Source organism: Daucus carota, chromosome 3 (assembly GCF_001625215.2).
Source record: "Daucus carota subsp. sativus chromosome 3, DH1 v3.0, whole genome shotgun sequence".
Lineage (NCBI taxonomy): Eukaryota > Viridiplantae > Streptophyta > Magnoliopsida > Apiales > Apiaceae > Daucus > Daucus carota.
This window is the reverse complement of record NC_030383.2, coordinates 15,771,781-15,789,670: the sequence shown is the minus strand read 5'-3', so window position 1 is coordinate 15,789,670 and position 17,890 is coordinate 15,771,781. Positions and strand designations below refer to the sequence as shown.

General features: G+C 32.7%; 1 protein-coding gene and 1 long non-coding RNA gene across 27 annotated transcripts; both read left to right on the top strand.

Moving 5' to 3' along the window:
* Positions 1-5,709: 5,709 nt before the first annotated feature.
* On the top strand, positions 5,710-9,681 carry LOC108203755 (uncharacterized). The gene is made up of 6 exons (XR_001803504.2): positions 5,710-6,039; positions 6,296-6,346; positions 6,605-6,671; positions 7,092-7,159; positions 8,381-8,682; positions 9,081-9,681. It is a non-coding gene; the product is annotated as an uncharacterized LOC108203755 (long non-coding RNA).
* Positions 9,682-9,957: 276 nt separating this feature from the next.
* On the top strand, positions 9,958-17,532 carry LOC108192711 (uncharacterized). Of its 26 annotated transcripts, none has more exons than XR_010290377.1 (12): positions 10,104-10,446; positions 10,573-10,644; positions 10,732-10,780; positions 11,016-11,070; positions 11,946-12,045; positions 13,295-13,382; positions 14,036-14,069; positions 14,189-14,362; positions 14,821-14,922; positions 15,465-15,558; positions 16,386-16,853; positions 16,950-17,532. XR_010290377.1 is itself a non-coding variant. In XM_064090432.1 (9 exons), coding segments are annotated over exons 3-9 (579 nt in total). In that variant the 5' UTR covers positions 10,104-10,446; positions 10,573-10,644; positions 10,732-10,778; the 3' UTR covers positions 16,457-17,532. The 26 variants fall into 26 exon arrangements, 1 of the variants encoding a protein (XP_063946502.1); XR_010290376.1 differs by having other exon boundaries at positions 14,026-14,069; XR_010290367.1 differs by lacking the exons at positions 13,295-13,382; positions 14,036-14,069 and adding an exon at positions 9,958-10,097 and having other exon boundaries at positions 10,357-10,441; positions 11,016-11,051.
* Positions 17,533-17,890: the final 358 nt, after the last annotated feature.

Below are 17,890 nucleotides of genomic sequence, written 5' to 3'. Positions count from 1 at the left end.
ATACCTAGATCTAAGTGGTTTGCCTATAAATATGGCTTCACTTCTTCATTTCTCAAATGTTCATTGCATTGTAAAGCTTTCAAGTTGTGCTAAACTTGCTTTTGTTTAATCCACAGTTTTCTGTGCTTTGATCACTCGGTTGTTTTAATCCGCTAAGTTAGAATACTTCCTGTCAAATTTATTCTACGAACTAGTGGACTTTAAATCGAACCATATTAATTATATAACGACTTAAAAATTGTTATATTAATTAATTTAAATCTGATTAACAAGTTAAACTCCAATCAGATTATTCCGCCGCGATTATTTTGTGACGATTGTATTCAACCCCCCCCCCCCCCTTCTACAATCGTATCTGGACCTAACAATAATGATGTGTTTGAAAGCTTTTTGAGTTGGATGATCCAATTGCAAGTTGGCGGTCAGTTGAGTGACCAAAACGCCATTTAACCCAAATAAAAATATAGATTTTATTCACATTGATGTCATTTTAAATAATTTTTGTTATAGTACGATTTTAATATAAAACACATATACTGATTGTGCCGGTATATTATTGTTATTATTTTAATGTATAAAATGTTAAAGACTTTGATCCACCGTTTTCTTCTTCGAAATAATAAGTGCCTTACTTTAACAGAGTATGATAATATAAATGAAACATATCTTGTATATTTTGTATTATGAAATTTGCAATTAAATAGAACGGGTTTAAATATATATGAAATAACAAGGTTTTATCACCAAGAACCTACATCACTACAAGATTTTTTTATTAAATATTAATATATTAAAAAGTTATCACTCAAATAATTAGTTGTATGAAGCTTTTTATCGCCAAATAAGCATTTGTAGTAAAGTCTAATATATCTAATAATATTATATAATGTACATATTTATATAAAGTCAACAAAATTATCATAAAATTACTTATAATCAACTCTTTGTAATGAAGTAAAATTATCAACAAGTCACTCAAATTTACTGTAAAATGGCTTAAGAACAAGTCACCGTATCGAGTTGTCGGTAAATCAAGACACTAATAATGAGTTTATTACAAGAATATTAAATTTTATTTTTGAACAATTATAAAAAAATCACTTGGAGATGGATAAATTGCATCACTAGCAAAACTACATTTCTATGTTTTTCAATAATTTAAATTTGGAGCTCACACTGAAATGAATTATTTATTAGGAGTTGTCTCATATCTGTTATGGAGACAGAAAACTAGTATATAAGCAACTAGAGACTTAAATCATAAATAACCTGCAATATAGCGATGAATGAATTAATTTTCTCTAAAATAAAAGCGAATCAACTATAATTTTTCTTGAAAAATAGATAATTAAGAAATTTATACATAAAAAACTAATATATATTCAATCAGTCATCATCAAATGAAGTTGAACGTGAATGTGAATGGAGATTCAAATATGTTAAATCAAGTCCGGTATTGGTCACCATTTCTTTAAAGATAGTGAAGACAATATATATCTACAAGATTTTCAAAAGAATACACTTATATGTAGAAGGGTATAATGTCACATGAAATTTTTAATTTGAGAAATTTTATCAACCAACTAAAAATTTGCAAGATGTCTATTATAACCTTTAATACTCTTTTGGAAAAGGAGAACGACTAATATAAAATAACAACCTACTTTTTCTAAAGCGTCTGTTATATCCTAACAGAGGGAGTAGTATTCTTTGCCCGCTTCGCATGGTTCTTAGTTTAACATTTTTTTGAAGTATAATAAATAATATTATAAATAGGTATTTGATATAGCATAAAAAATTAATAATTATGGTTACATGTTAAAATAATTGTTTGATTTCTCATAAATCAACTGGTTTTCTAAAAAATACGTTGATGTTTTTCTTTTACGGACCATTATTGCGCGTGTTTTTTTTATAATTTTTTAATGGTTGACGGTTAAACTAAATTAAATATTTACTAAATTATTTTTATGCCGAAAAACTGTGGATAAAATTCCTATATTCAATCGTGTCTCGGGCTTTATGGGCTTTGTTCTGCAGGTTTAAAATATAAAAGCGGGCTCTTATATTACATGTATACATTTCAAACGTTAGATTACAGTAAATCTTTATTACAGTTTTAAGTGGGTAATTAAATGTTGGCAGAGTTGGTTGGGTGTTACAACGCCTTTACCAAATTAAGCTTCATTGGTGTTTCAAGGAAGAATTCAATTTTCAGCTTCATCGCTCCATGTCCTCCATTCGGCTTCCAAACTCTCCATCACTGGTAAGAGAAATCAGATTTATTGTTTTCATTTCATGCTTCGATTTATGGTATGAACCTGATGTTCTATGTACAATTGGTTTTGGTTGCATGTACTGTTACTTTAGAAATCAAACACAAACATGGCCATTACCCCTAAATTCGTGAAATTTCTAGGGGAATCAGATTTGGATGAAGATGAAATGGTAAGAAAATTAAGTAATTTTGTTTGCATGTAAGTGTTCGAATTGTTTACACATATGCTGAGCAGTTCTTAAATTTTTCAGCGCCTTCCACCCCTGTTTCGGGCCAAAGTGTCGAATTTATTCCCCACGGCTGTGCAATTGTTCTTCCGTAATGGTTACAACGTTTGGGTTGGATATGATAACGATGATGGAGTGTTCAAAGGTGTTGGAAAGATCTATCGGAAATTTGGTTTGAAAAAAGGGCAAACCTTATTGTTCGAGTACGTGAGCATGTTCAACTTCAAAGTTTTCATTTTCGGAGCTGACTTAACCGAGATCAACTATCCAGTAAACCCTCCCATTCTTAATTGGAGTCATGGCACAGAAGGTATTTCACTTTCTTTATCCATTATTTTTTTATGTTTTGATTCATAAGTGGTAGTGAGTAATACTCTATATCTTGTGTAATTAGTTGTTAAGCATGATGGAAGTTTGAAGTTTCTTTATGTTCTTAGCTGTGGCCAGGAGATTGTTGATGAAGTGGTGAGTACAGTATTACTTGTATTATAGTTAAATTATTTTTATCATGTAGATTACTACAGTACTAACTGTTATATAATTTAGGAGGTACCATGGGGTCTGGTAGCTTGTTTTGGTAATGCTATTCCACCAACAGTGGAATACATATTGAATGATGGGACTATGTTCCTTGGCAAATTCATCCAGCAGGAATGTAAGCTCACCGGTTTATACAGACTCACTAAGCTGAACCTAAGTCAAATTCAGGTTTATAAACCAACATTAGACAGTAAACTCTAGTTTCTCTATGTAAGGATAGTAAGTGGAGCAACTTACCATGTCCGCTGTTAATGTTTTCATCACAATCTTCATTGACATAATCAATATCATCGTCTGCTGAAATATCACTGTCACTATCCTCAAAGCCATGAATCTCAGGAATTTCTACAAATTTGAAAAAAAAATAGAAACAATAAAATTCATGTGTTTATCATCAGTAAGCAAAAAATTATGTTCTGGACTTGAATTGTGAATGCAAACCTGTCTGGTTATAAACATCAGGATCGGGATTCTCACGTGAACATTCATTGAAATCCAGAACACGCTTGGGTATTCCAAACTGATTGCCCTTGAATTTCTCATGCATAACAGTTGACTCTGAAATTTAAAAATTCAGTTAACGAATATATACAAAATATGCATGGGATTATAATACAAAGCAGGGCAACAAAAGACTTCTAAATACCACTATTAGAAGAATTTCTTGACGCAGAAACACCAGAATCAAGAGGAAATGGTCTTCCTTCCATACTTGGTGTCAACGGAGTTATCCTTGTACTGTTCATGCTGCTGTTTTGATCATGTACACGTAAAGATGCCTTCTTGGATTTATTACTTTTCTGCATGGACTGGTTTGGAACCCTTACATTTTCTTTCTCTGCTGCAGCAAATCCTAGGGGTGTGTAAAACTAAAACTCATAAGTACAAATGTCATTGAGGTAAAAAAATTAATAGATATTGAATAATCAGTAAGGAGGAAACAATACTTTTACCCTGAAATCGAGAGTTGGACTTGGATTTCCTTGCCTCAACATTTGTAAGAGGTGTAACAAATGCAGGCTTCTGATGCATATCCCTGGCAGGACTATCGGGAGTATGTGGACTATATTCATTATTCCCCTGACTGGCGCAATTTCTTCTTATGAGGTGAACCATGGTGGATTTTGTTCGAACGTGGTAACGTGTTTGCTGTCAATGCAGCCGGAGAACCAAGGACATTGTATCCATCACTTCCCTGGGGATTGACATATGGCGGGGTTGAAGTGTTCCCTATGTTCTTCCTCTTATGATTTCCATCCTTGTCGTGTGATGAATGTAATCTAATGTCAGGGGTAATAGTACATAATGGAGCAAAAACAGCCCTCTTCTGTGTCACTGGGTTTTTATCTTTTCTTCGGTCGGTTTGTGGTGTTGAGGAATCATTAACTAATTGTACACTACTTTCCACCATGTTCAAGTCTGGAATCACTGTAGGAAAATACATAAAAGTTGGAACCAAGAAAAAGGGTCCTTGAGTAAAAAATATGCACAATCAAGATCAAAACACAAACACTTTTTGGTATTTACAATCGGGCACAAAAATAAATGTAATATATGTGAAAACAAAATGGGTAAAATGCAAAAACATAAAATCAATTTATGCAACATCAATTAATTTAATGGAACACATTTATTACAGCATAACCAAACTAATGTCCCAAACATCTTTATTACTCAATCATGGCAAGATATGAATGCTTGCATCTACTGAAAACAACAGTATAAAATGGGTCTCGATATTTATTGCTATAGAATAAAATGTTTGAGTGAGGAGATACTCACAGGCGTCAGTCACCCCTTGCATTCGGAACCCATCCTCTGCCATATTATGTTATATATTAATATTCACCTGACCTAGAAAAATGATGAAAAAAACAGAGTTTGATAAGCAAAACATTAATATGAAGAAGAAGCAATAAAAATGGCTACAACCCAGCATGAAAGAAGAAGCAAATCAAAATATTACAATGGAAAGAAATTGATTAGCCGATGGAAACCATTGACAAATCTTGCTTTACTGTGGAAAATGAGATTTTGAAGAGGAGTTAAAGAAAGGTGAGGATATCTGACCATTAAAGACAAAGTCGAAGTACAGGTTTTCGAAATGAAGGGCTTGATCTGATGACACGTTGCTTCGGTTCGTACATGTGAAACCGGAACACCGGATGAGACGGTAGAAGCAGCTGAAAGACTCTGCACAAAAGTGAAAAGAGATTGTGCATATCTGCTTTGTGATGTGTACGTGTCTGAATTTGGAAGTCAAATGGCAAGATGTGGTAAATAGTGCAAAATATAGGAGGACAAACTGGTAATTAGCCATGCAAATAGCCTTCAGGCAATATCAATTAAAGAGATAATGCTGCAACAAGGAGTTTGGTGAGCCAAAAAAATCAGTGTGAAACTACTATTTTACCCCTCATTTAATAGATTAAATTACTTCTAAGTCCCTCTGTAAGCTGTAAAATCTCTCTGTTACATCTTTGCTCGTATATGCACATACATATCTCTTCTCTTCTCTTTAAATGATATTGCCTGAAGGCTTTTCTACAGCAAAATTATAATTGTGTCCTCCTAAAATATACTGTATTTACAAGTAATGCCACGGAAAGTTGTAGACATGTACGTTCATACACTCTGCTACATTACAGAAGGTCAGAAGCACATTGATACACACGCTTCTTTACAAACTTAAAACACAGATTCAAAATTTGAATTTCAAATCATATCCTACTCTTTTTCTCCTTTACATTTGATTATCTTAGCCTCTCTCCCTCTCTTAAGCATCCAATCATCTTAATTTCTATTTCAATTCTTTATTCGTTCTCTATCCTTTGATTTTTTTTTTAAAAATTTGTCGTGACTTAATTTCATTGTATACAACTCTACTTATTTGAAAAATAAAACTAACGAATTCTCGATGTTAATTTTTTCAGATTTGTGGCTGGAAATCAAGCATAGGAGGATCTACTCGCAAAAGATGTGAATGAATATAAGGTGTTTGATTCAAGTTCTCTTCAATTTTATTGTATTATTTGGAAACTGAGTTACACACAGATATGATGATATGATTCAAGTTGTTAACATCATGATAATTTTTGTGAAAATATATGTGAATTTTAGTTGATATTCAAGATTTGAGAATCACATGCCATGTGTTTGATATAGTCCTAATAGAGTTTTTGGATTTTTTTTTTAAGTGTTTAGTCCTTTAATTAGTCATATATTTTACAGTTATGTTGGATGTTTGCAGGTTGATTTATTACAGAACATGTATGTGATCGATTCAGTTCATTTCTATGAGGTATTCGCATAATTTTAATATCTAGATTTTTTTTGTTTAATTTGTTTAGGTTCACTTACTTTATTCTAAGTCGGCATAGCAAAAGTAATTTAATTTGATAAGTCCTTTAACATTTCAGGTGGTGCACCTGAATATTTTATCTTTCAGTTTCCTATAGTAGTTGCTACTGCTAACATTAGCAATTATAAGCGGTATTCCCCTGGAAATCCATAATGCATATTCTGGATATGTGAAAAAAATTGCCCATCTATTATGCAGGGTGGAGCTGCAGCATGGTGCATTGACTTTCAGAAACTTCAAGGTCATGATATTACAATTTTAGGAGGTATGCACCTAGAAATCTCTTTAATTGATATTGCCTGAAGGCTAAATACATAATTGATTACTTCAACTATCCACCGTATTTATAGTATTTTGCCACTTTATCAAGCTGATTTTCTACGCTATATTAACAAAAGACACTGCTTTCCCTCTGCTCAGTTATGTGTCTACGATCTACACCCTTCATTTTAAACTCATGTAAGGTTTAATCCCTAGAATTCAAATTCTTTGACAACCATCAAAATCTCACCATCTACTGTCTATATTAAATTCAAAATTTGAATTTCAAATATCTCTCTCTTCTCTTTCAACCATGAAATGCCATTGCATTTTTTTTCTACTCCAATTGTAATTTTCTCTGTTTTATTATGTTTATATTCCTTTTCAACAATGAATGTATAACAGTTATTGGTTTTGTCTGCAGGTTGTGCGAATATATTTTTGGTGAAGCAAGTATGAAGCCTAAATCAAAGATTTTATTGCAGTGTGAAGGTACACAATTATTCATAGAAATGTGATTTGTTCCTGTTTACATCATTTTTATGAGTTTTGTTGGTTGCAGTACAAGTATTTGATTCGAGTTGTGTCCTGATCTAATATCAAGATTGATCTAATTATCTGCACATCAAGTGCTTAAATATATTATTGAGAGAGTTTTTATATTGTTATTAAGTATTCACACCTATCATAGGTTATGTGTTAATAATATTTTGTGCAAACGAGTGAAAAGACATTATTTGGCAGAAATGAATCACTAACTTCATTCATCTATAAATTAAATATATATATAATTAGTGCTTTTTTGTACTTTGAATTTGTTATAGATGATAAAAATATTATATTATTTTTTGAGTACCACAAGATGTCAAGAATAATGATAACAAAAAGGTATCAATCTTCTCGCAGTATCAATTTTCTTGAATGGATACAATGAACTTCTCGCAGTTATACATTTTTAAACCCGGTAGCATTCTCCAGCTTGATATTTGTGTTTTTTATTCTAATACTTATTGAGTTGTTTGTGGATTTATTTTTTTTTGCCAGCGTGGATTGTATTTAATTATGTCATTATTATTACAAATCGAAAATTTTATGTGTAGCGGATGGTATATATCTCATTAATAATGGTGACATACTCATCCCCTTTTTGTTTATAATTTTATGTTGTTAGATGCGACCCAATTTTTTAGTTGCCTGTTGCCTAATTGACTACCCCATCAGCTGTTCTGATTTGCATTTTAATTATTTACTTTCCAACTGACTAATGAATGTTCTGAGATATACCCGGCTTAGTCAATTACCATATAATGATATTGATATATGCTCTCTTATTGCTTTGACCATAACAATGTATAATTGTTTCAGTTTAATTATGCATTTGACGTGCTTTGATCTTATAAGAGAATTTGAATTGTTGGCACTTGATAATGAAACATGATGAAGCTTTAATCTGTCCGCGAATACTTATTATCCATAATTTTCGTTTATGATATATATTAAATTTTAACTAAGAATTTGAAGGGCTAGAAATGCTCTTATTCAACTCTCCCAATTTTGTTCGGATTTTATTACTTAACAAGATTATTCTGTCGGCAATTATAAATATCCTGATATAGTAAGATGATCTTTGTCCACTCTTTGAAACAGATTTGGTGCTTCCTGGAGATTTTCTAGCTAATTGTTTATTTCCATATATTTGTGTCTTTGTTGCAGGAACAAGTCCTTGAAAGTTTCCATGATACAGAGTTTTGGTATGCAGAACAAGGTAGCATGTCAGGAAATTTAACACGTTCAGGCTCAATGAGGAGGATCATTCCTCCGCCTCAGCATACAGAACTGAAGTTGTGGCTGCCAGTTCTTTGTCTACCTTCCAACGGCCTTTCTGATGAGTGAAAAAAGCATTTACGACACCAAAGCAATTGCACTAATTATATTCTTAAACCAGTGATGACAATTAACAGTAGCGTTCTTGCTGAGATGGAAATCCCGATACATATATGACATCTATTTCTAAGGTTAACGAACAACCTTTTCAAACAACTCAAGTTTGATTTATTTTCCTAAGCATCAATCAAATTTTATGATAATTACATAATACCATTAGACTATTTTTCGAGTCGATTTTAAGGCATCTGTTGCAAGTAGTAACACACGACAACATAAATAATCCTGGAACTAATCATTGGAAGTACTAAAACTGTGTACTGTTAATTCCAATTTCTATTATGATGGATATGAAATTTTTAAATATATTGATTTGTTTCATTTCTAATATATTTTGTTGGTATGTATGGTGACTGAGATGCTGTCATAGGCGACAAGAAGAGCAAATAACAATGATAGAATTGGATTATTGTAATGGAAAACTTAATATACTACAGAAGAATATTATAATAAAACTTTGTTTGGACAGCTATGGAAGAGTGCCAAAGTCTCGGCTTTACAAAATCAAGGTAAATGAGAATCACGGTTGCTGCTTATTCTCTTCTAGAAGCTTTTTGGGGGACGAAAGGAGTGTTAAAATCCGATTTTCTAATGAAAATTGCAAAGTCAAAAAGTAAGTCTGTAGCACAGATTGCCTTGAGATGGGCTTATGAGCAATGGGTGCTTATTGTGGTGAATAGATTCAACAAAGAGAGACTAAAGCAGAATCTTGAAATTGGCAAACCTTGCGCAGTTCTTTATCTCTGAAGCTATCCCTTTCAAGACAGTCCAGGAGCTCTGGGATGGAGAACTTTGAAAAAAGCTTTCTTGCCGGGTTATGCTTTCCAAATTTTATACATACTTGTTATGTAATAATTCCTATAACGCACATTTGTTTTCTGTAGTAAGGAAATAATAGTTTGAACAACTTCTTTAAAATTATATTTTTCTTAACAAATATAATTAACTTTTTTTTTTAGTTTTATGTTCTAGAAATTGTGCATTGTTTATAAACATATACTCATAAAGATTTAAGAAAGACAACAACCAAATATTAGAGAATTATGTTTTCAACGCACATTAATTTTAGATTTCACGTGATGTTAAGAGGGCTTATCAATATAATATCTATATTTTTTTATTAAAATATTTATATATTTAATTAGAAAATAAAATCATTGTAGAAATATCATATTCGCCATGTAGGGCAGTCTTTTTAAATGATCATTTATATAAATATAATTTTTATATGTAATGAACCAACATTAACAAACTATTTTCTCTGTTCCCTTTATTATTATTTTTCAAATTTTTTATTAATATTTAAATTCATTTTAAAACGAATTAACCTAATAATACAAAATCTACTTCTATATATAATAAGGCGACCAGGGGCAAATTGAGACAAGAAATTCCATGTGAAGTTACCGACATGCCCTTAATTAGCTTGAAATAACAAAATTGCCACTCTGCAATATGAAGACTCCTTTAGTCCCAGCGTATCTGCGTATGTGACTCTTCGCGTGCCAGAAACCTCTCCTTTATTGCACTTCTTCCTCTCTATCTGATAGTTTGCATCAGTTTTGCTTTCAAGTTTCATCAATTGTGTAAATTCGGGCATAATTCATAATTAATGATAGATATTCTGTCATGGCTTACAGCTAGCTAATCGTTGTGTGAACTCTAAAATTAAGAATTTTCCTCCGTATGAAGCCACAAGATCTTGATTTGTGCAGATAATCTAATGTTTATACGTTTGCTTGCAGGCTTTTACAGAGGATGCTGCAAGAATGTTTCAAAAAAAATCGAGGAGCGAGTTTATGATAATTCTAATGAGGCGAATATGTACAAGTTATGTATATATCTTCATTATTGATTATACTGTAAAGTGTATATGATTATAACAGATGCTAATTTTATCATGACGGTGTTTATAAAGCAAATGCATTCCTTACAACAGAATTAGTTGTGTATATATACAGGTTCCTGCAATTAGATTGTTTTGATATTTGATTGTTTCTTCATCACATTGGACACTTTATACAGTCATCAAGGTAGTAATATATGTTTGTTCTTTTAATAATATTTTAGTTTCCTGAAGGTTACAATAATTTGATCATTACATATTTTTCTTTTCCCAGATATTACTTGTTTTTGCCTTATTGTAGAGTTTCTGCTTTCCGAAGAAATGTAAGACTCTAAACTCGTAAATATATGCTTTTCACTAGCCATTTGGGCTAGGTTGCTATATGAGGTTTTAGCTGAATTAAAATATTTAATTAAGGCGATTAAACATCTTTTTCTATCTTGTAATTAGCCTGAGATGTGGCTATCTAGGGGCATAATCTAAGCAAGAAAAAGTTTGTTGCAGCGTTTTACACCGAAACTCTAAAATGCCTCTAATCCTGGAGACATTTCTATGCAGGTTGTGTGAAAATATGAGTGTGACCGGAATGTCAAGGTAGGCAGGGGCAGCCAAGGTACCTTATCGTTTCAAACATCGATACAACCATTACCTGAAATTGTAAAATCTACAAGTCCTTTAAACCATTTGGTGAAATAAGTGGCGAAAAGAAAAAAGAATTAAAAGAGAAGCGAGCAAAAAGTTGGGGTCTTTCGATGCGATTTAAAGTAGTCAATCAGTCATAGATGCAATACAAGGGAATTAAGCAAAGTTGCTGGTAGACGAGGGAACTAATTATAGAGGAACTGAGGCCTTGTCTCAAACAACAAAATTCCCATCAGAAGTAATCATACACCCCAAAGTCTCTTAAAATTCTGTTATCTGGTTGTCGAATCCAAAGACTATGAAATTATTGGGGTTAATTGGTGAAAAGAGAGTGGCGGTAATGATTGACCTTGGGTTCACTCATAATTTAATTTCCATTAGCAACCAACCTTAACAGAGTTAACAATGCACACACTAGCGATACAGATACTAATACATACCCGATTGTCATCATTGAATCTGATGAGATAATCCATGTGTTAAATTTGGAGTAGCGCTACTCGTCTGATAAAGCATATAAATGAATTTAAGATTTGTTACAGGGAGATCTCTTTATATATTAAAAAAAATAATTTTCAATCACTTGGTTAGCTACTCCCTCCGTCCCCCGAGTATATATATCTCCCGACACGCATGTTTAGTGCTCCTGTAAAGTATAATTCTATAATTTATTTTTAAGATTTTTTTTTGAATAGAAATTTAGATATTAAAATTTTATTCAAAAAAAGAAAATCTTAAAAATAAGTTACAGAACTATACTTTATAAGAGCACTAAAGTGCGTGTCAAGCCCATGTGAGGGAGTAAGTTTTAAGTTTCAACATGATGCCTGTTCTTTATTTGTGCAGAGCCAATTGTCAAAAACCTTTTGCATGGCTGATTGTCAAAAACTATGCAGATTTGGGGGAAAGTTTGAACCCTCCATTTTTCGTGATAAAGAATAATGAGGTATCATGCTTTCCTTAATGTTTTTTTTATTGACATATATTCTGATGTCTTGTGTTTGTGATCTTGGCCTAAAGAGTAAATTTATTATTAAAGCTTGGTTTTTTACATTTACTATAGTAGTAAAATTAAACATGGGATTGTGCCAAAATGAGTGCCTTACATATAATTTTGGTTTTAAAATTGTGAGCTCGCTCATGCACTGCTAGGAGAGTGAATATATAAGTATTTTTGTATACATAGAACTCCAAAGAAGTTGAAGAGTAGTATATATTAAAGTCTAATGACATTAAAATGTACCGTCTTTGTAGAGTTGGAGGTTGTGGATTAATGCACAGTCAATAAATTCATTTAAACATCATTTGTAGAGTCTGAGTTTGCTGAAAAAGAAGACTATTTTAGTTTATGTTAAGACTTACGTGTGCAATCTGCTCCCACAAGTCACCTGTTGGACTCTCCGTTTAATTTAAATTGAAACCATTTTCAAGTCTGTTGATTCGGCTCTTGTGGATCTTCTATGCGCTCAATCAGTGTATGAGAGTAACAAGAATGCTCCAGCTTCATCAACATAATTAGTTTTTAGTTTTGTGGGGGTATCTGGAGTGTATATGCTTCATATTTTTGTTTAACATTTAATAAATCATGAATAACCATGTTGAGTTTTGCATGTTTTAAACTGCTGTAGCCTGTAAGGAGAGAAGAGATGTAATAGTTTGTGTTGAGGTACAGTATTCATCATCAAACTTCTAATTTTGTCTAACCAATTTGAAATTTTGTAAATAGTTTATATAGGACGTTATTTATTTTCTTCAATTGCAAAAATATTAAAACAATATTAATCAATTAATAAATAATTTCTTTAAAATCCTAATTAAACTAAAATATAAAATCACAAAATAATCTAAATAATAATTTTAAAATATAATTTAAATCAGAGACCCGTGCCTTGCACGGGTTTTTACGCTAGTTAATTTCTTATACCATGCGCAGCGGGCAAAAAATACTAGTCGTTATATCTCCTCTCCCGTCTCACTTGACTGCATCTGTTGTTCATCCTCTATGCTATTTGGTGTAAATTATTGTTAGAGGTCATACCTACCTTCATCTGGATTTTCGTATCCTTGGTAATATCCAATCAAGTAATCTATCCTGAATATAATTTTTTTGTATAACCGTTTAAAATCTCTTCTCAATACATTTTCGCCCAATTTTCGGCTATGGATTCATAAGATTGTTACTCGTGTTGATGCAGTTGAATTTGTGATTCGCTGCGCTAAGCTTTCGGTTATATTTGTGGGCCGGGATAAGAAGATTTCAGGCTTATGTATTTCTCTTCCCAGGTTTATGTCAAATTTTGTCGCACCTCCCTGTTTGATAAAATTCCTAAACGACGAAACAGATGTTATGAAAAAGCATCAGAATTATCTCAAGGTTTTAATTACATACAATAGTTGTGATTATTTCGAATTCCCCGTGATAGCCTACAAGTCCTTCACTCTATATGCTGGACAACACTGACTCTTATAATATGTAGTTCTCCCCTATTTAGCCTGCTAATAGAGATATGCTACTTCAGTGATAAAATAGTGTCATGACAAGTAAAAGGGTTATGATTTTCCTACATTTGTAACGTAATTTATCTTTTCGGATCCTTTTAGAATATTACTATTGTTTGGCCTTGAAAGTTATCTAGTATTTACTTTATAACTCTAAGAAACAACTTTTCTGAATCAGTTTACTTTATGATCAAGTTTTTTGAATGCAAAGATCATTTGCAAATTTTGACATTAAATTAAGGCCTTTATTTGAGGAAGTTCTAAGTTTATAACTAACCTACCTCGTAAAATCTTGCTAATAAGATATAAGAAATCTGCAATAGATGTAGAAAAGTCAATTGGCTGAATGTCTACTATATTTGGAGTGTTATTAATACATAAAGGATCTTAGCCAGTTTTTTTTTTTTTTTTTTTTTTTTTGCTTCAACTTGTTAAAGATTTGGAACATGAACAAGTACAATGGAGTGCTTGGTATCTGGCAAAGCTAGCAGAGAAGACGATTCAATATTTTCTAAACCTCTTAACTTCATGATTGATGTCCCTTTTGGAATTTTTTAATTTATTTGTTCTTACTATCTTTCGTTCTTTAGGATAAGCTTGATCCAGTTGTAGGAAGGCAACCACAAATTGAACGTTATTGGGCCGGAGGACTAAAAATATCCTTGCCTAATTCGAGAGCCCGGTGTTGGAAAACAGCTATTGTAGAAGGAACAGCTCAAAGGATTGAAAATGGCGATGTTCCAGAAAAATTAGAGGTGGAGAAGGTGAGTGATTAAAAATTTTAGAGTTTTACTTGTAGTATATTTGTATTTGGCAGTGTGGTTGATGTCACACATAATTTTATTTTTTTCACATCACATGATATTTTTGTATTTATTTTAACATACTTTAGATATAGGATTCGATAGTTATATAATGCTGCAACATGGGTTTTGATGAGCCAAAAAAATAGTATGAAGTTACAATTTTACCCGTAATAATATTACTTCTTTATCCATGTTATGATTTTCGATGTCCTATAATTTCTGTAGCAGCGGTTCATTATATTTGTACAGGAATGGATGTCAGATCATTTGTGATTTCTGTGTGCATTAAAATTACAAACAGGAGTACAACAGTTGGATCCTCTCCTCGTCTTTTGCTTGCATCTGTGACACTCCATCTTCTATTTTGCAACCTCTGCTGCACATTAGTGAATTGTAATTTATTTGTTGATTTTTAGGTGTTTGTTTGTTTGATTCAAGGGTCTTCTTTTGGTTCCGGATGTTTACGATGCTGCACAGAAGATTGGATTAGAGAGTTTCTAAGCAGTTTATCCAAGAGTGTGAGTTTTTAAGCAGTTTATCCAAGAGTGTGAGCTGCTTGTGTCTCTGTGAGTATGCATTCTTATTGTTAATGTGATGTTTACGTTTGCAAGTCTAAAGAATCGTATACTAATTGGGTGAAAGAAATTTAAAAGATTCCTTTTAACTATATGGATCAGCGCTCTAGGGCTGGCTGGTTAGTTCAATTGCCGAAGCTAAAGTCTCCTTTCTAATCAAGGTTGTGGAGTGTGGAGGCCTAGGGCCTGACAGAGCATAGAAGGATATTCAGAATAGTCGCTGTTTTTATGAATTTATTCTCAAGGACGTTTCTATAGTTTGAATACCTTGGTTATAATAGAAAAGGTCTTCATTATATTGGCTACAATTCGACCTCACTATGCTTCCATTTTCTAAAGTTAATTTTTTGTGCAAGTTTATTACTGAAGTTATTGCTTCACTTTTATATTTGTGATGATTCTTTTATTACTGTGAATATGCGAGGCAGTATTGATGTCAATCCAAGATCCCTGATTTTTTTACTGAAAAAGTTCTGGTGATGCAGGAAATGCACTTGGAGGATTCTTACAATCTAGCATGTGTTCTTACACTTCCTCCCTATCAGAGAAAGGATTATGGGAAATTCCTGATTGCGTTTTGTAAGACTTCAGACTCTTATATTATGTCATTGTTAAATTTCCTAATGCAGTGAATTGTAGTGCGGCCAACCTTTTTGTTATAGGGAACGACCCTTGAAATCTATCAGGTACTCATTTAGCACCTCATCCAGTTTCACTTTTGTAAGGTTTTGCTCATCACTCAGTATCTCCAAGGTCCTTTCATTCTGTAGATTCTGAGAACTAGAGGAATAGTAAATGATATTTTGGATGATTAGTATACAATACAAATGAAGGAAACAATTAAATGAAACCAGTGGCACGGGTCATTCCATTGTGTGAATAAAAATAAAAACCAACTTAAAAATTAAGACTTATAAAATGTTTTAGACGCTGTCCTGACCCGAAAGTAAACAGAGTCCACAAAATACTAAGTAATGCTATAATTAATGTTTGAAAGGAGCTTTGAAATTAATCAGTGTTATATAATTTGCTGATTTGTCTAAGAGTAAATTATGAGTCTTTTTATGAGAAGCGGCCACCTCCATTAACATGAATCATGTTACTATGATTTACATCAATTGTTAAGATCTATAACCACAAGGGAGAACCGAAATTTTCAACATTTCTCTGATGAACGAAGCTAAATTTTTTAGACTGAAAAGGCACTATATCTTTATAGTTGATCGTAGATTTAATGAGTTAGGGATCATATGGATCGAGCTGGTCGATACAGACAGACACATTATTCAAAACAAGTAGATACAGAAAATCAACATTCTTATAATTAGCATATAAACTTTAATCAGATTTTTTTACATATTGAAAGAACTCATTATAAAGCTGAACTGCCTTTAGTCGGTATTCAGGGATGTTGTCTACCTGTAATTTTCCAATGAAGGAAGAGACATTCGCAGTTTTTGGTGGATCGGATAACTGAAGTAATGGAATCAGTGCTTCTATCACTCTTTTTGCTCCATATTAGTTTGTTTCACATGTGGCGAAAGTAGCTTGAAGGAAAAAGAGCGCTTCTGACTAGGGACATGCAGGTGATTCTTAGGGAAGAAGTAGGAACTATTGGTGATGAGGTGCTGAAAGCAAATGCAAACCTGGTAAAGTGGATGCTCCTTTCTTTGCATGGCCATGGAAATATCTGGGTAGTTACAAGGTACTAGCTAGAATGCTCTTATTCTTTTTTAGCTTCTTTTTTGATGTACTAGGCAACACAATAGATGAGACTTGCTGCAAAACTATAAAACAGTCTTGGTCGGAATAGACAAAGCTGCTGCAGATCCCAGCGAACTATTGCATCTCTCACAATTATTTGTAACATGCAGGTAATTTTAATTAAATTCGTAACAATATATTTAGGCCATTAAATTCCTACGATAAAATCATAAATTGCTTATTTGTTCTGGCCACTGTCTGAAAAGACCTCTGAACTCTTCTCAACAACTAAAAGACTTCCTAGCACTTTCATTCATTGAGTCTGCTCAGTATGATTTTCCTATAACAAAATATGTACGGAGAGTATGCAACGCTGTTGACGGAGCAGCAGAAAGTACTGATATTCTTGGCAGAATTGCGACTGGCTTCAATGTTTCTGCTCTAGGAGGGATTTTCGGAAGATCATGCAACTCTATTTTTGACATCCAATCCATCAATAACAGTTGTGGATGGGCATGGCAGGTACTTTGTGCAACATATGTTCTTCTGGTTCAACCTTTTCAGTATTTATGTTATGTAGATCAGAGTTGCCGCAGAGTTCAAATGAAATTCTCATGAACTCGGTATAGTTTCTTCTCGTTTTCATTCATCCTTTTCCCAAGCAATGTAAAGAACTGGTAATGCCAGTAGGATCTGCTGCAAATGATACAATGTTCGGAGAATGGCCTTTTAATATTAAAAACCTTGATAGAAAGTGTAAAGATGCCTTCGGTGTCACTCCCAGGACTCACTGGATTATGACGGACTTTGATGATCATATATATTGATGCTACAAAATGCAAGTTATAACTGTAAGCAGTCATATTGTGTTTCTTATCTTGCTTAAGTTCTGATAATTTTTTGTGAGTTTTGTCTTTTATACAAGAAACATCTAATAAGAATCCAAGTAGATTTCTACAAACTTCTATTTTAATCATGTTGCAAAAGAAAAATATTGGATATATCTGTGTCAGAAGGTCGCCATCTACTTCAATTTTTTTTTTTAAAGTTTAACAGCTATGGTCAAGTTCTGAATTTTAGTTTTGATCATCATTTAGTGATCCCTAATTTAACCTCTATTTTTTTTGCACAATGGCTTCTTACCTGGAACTTGAGGTTCTGGTTTTGAATTTTTCCCCTGGCCAGGTTACACAATTCAAAATCTTTA

Excerpts from the sequence above, each read along its gene's own strand:
- LOC108192711 (XM_064090432.1), top strand. Across the intron at positions 11,052-11,945 it reads AGTGTGACCGGAATGTCAAG|AGCCAATTGTCAAAAACCTT; the intron begins GTAGGCAGGGGC and ends TTATTTGTGCAG. Across the intron at positions 14,923-15,464 it reads TAAGCAGTTTATCCAAGAGT|GAAATGCACTTGGAGGATTC; the intron begins GTGAGTTTTTAA and ends CTGGTGATGCAG.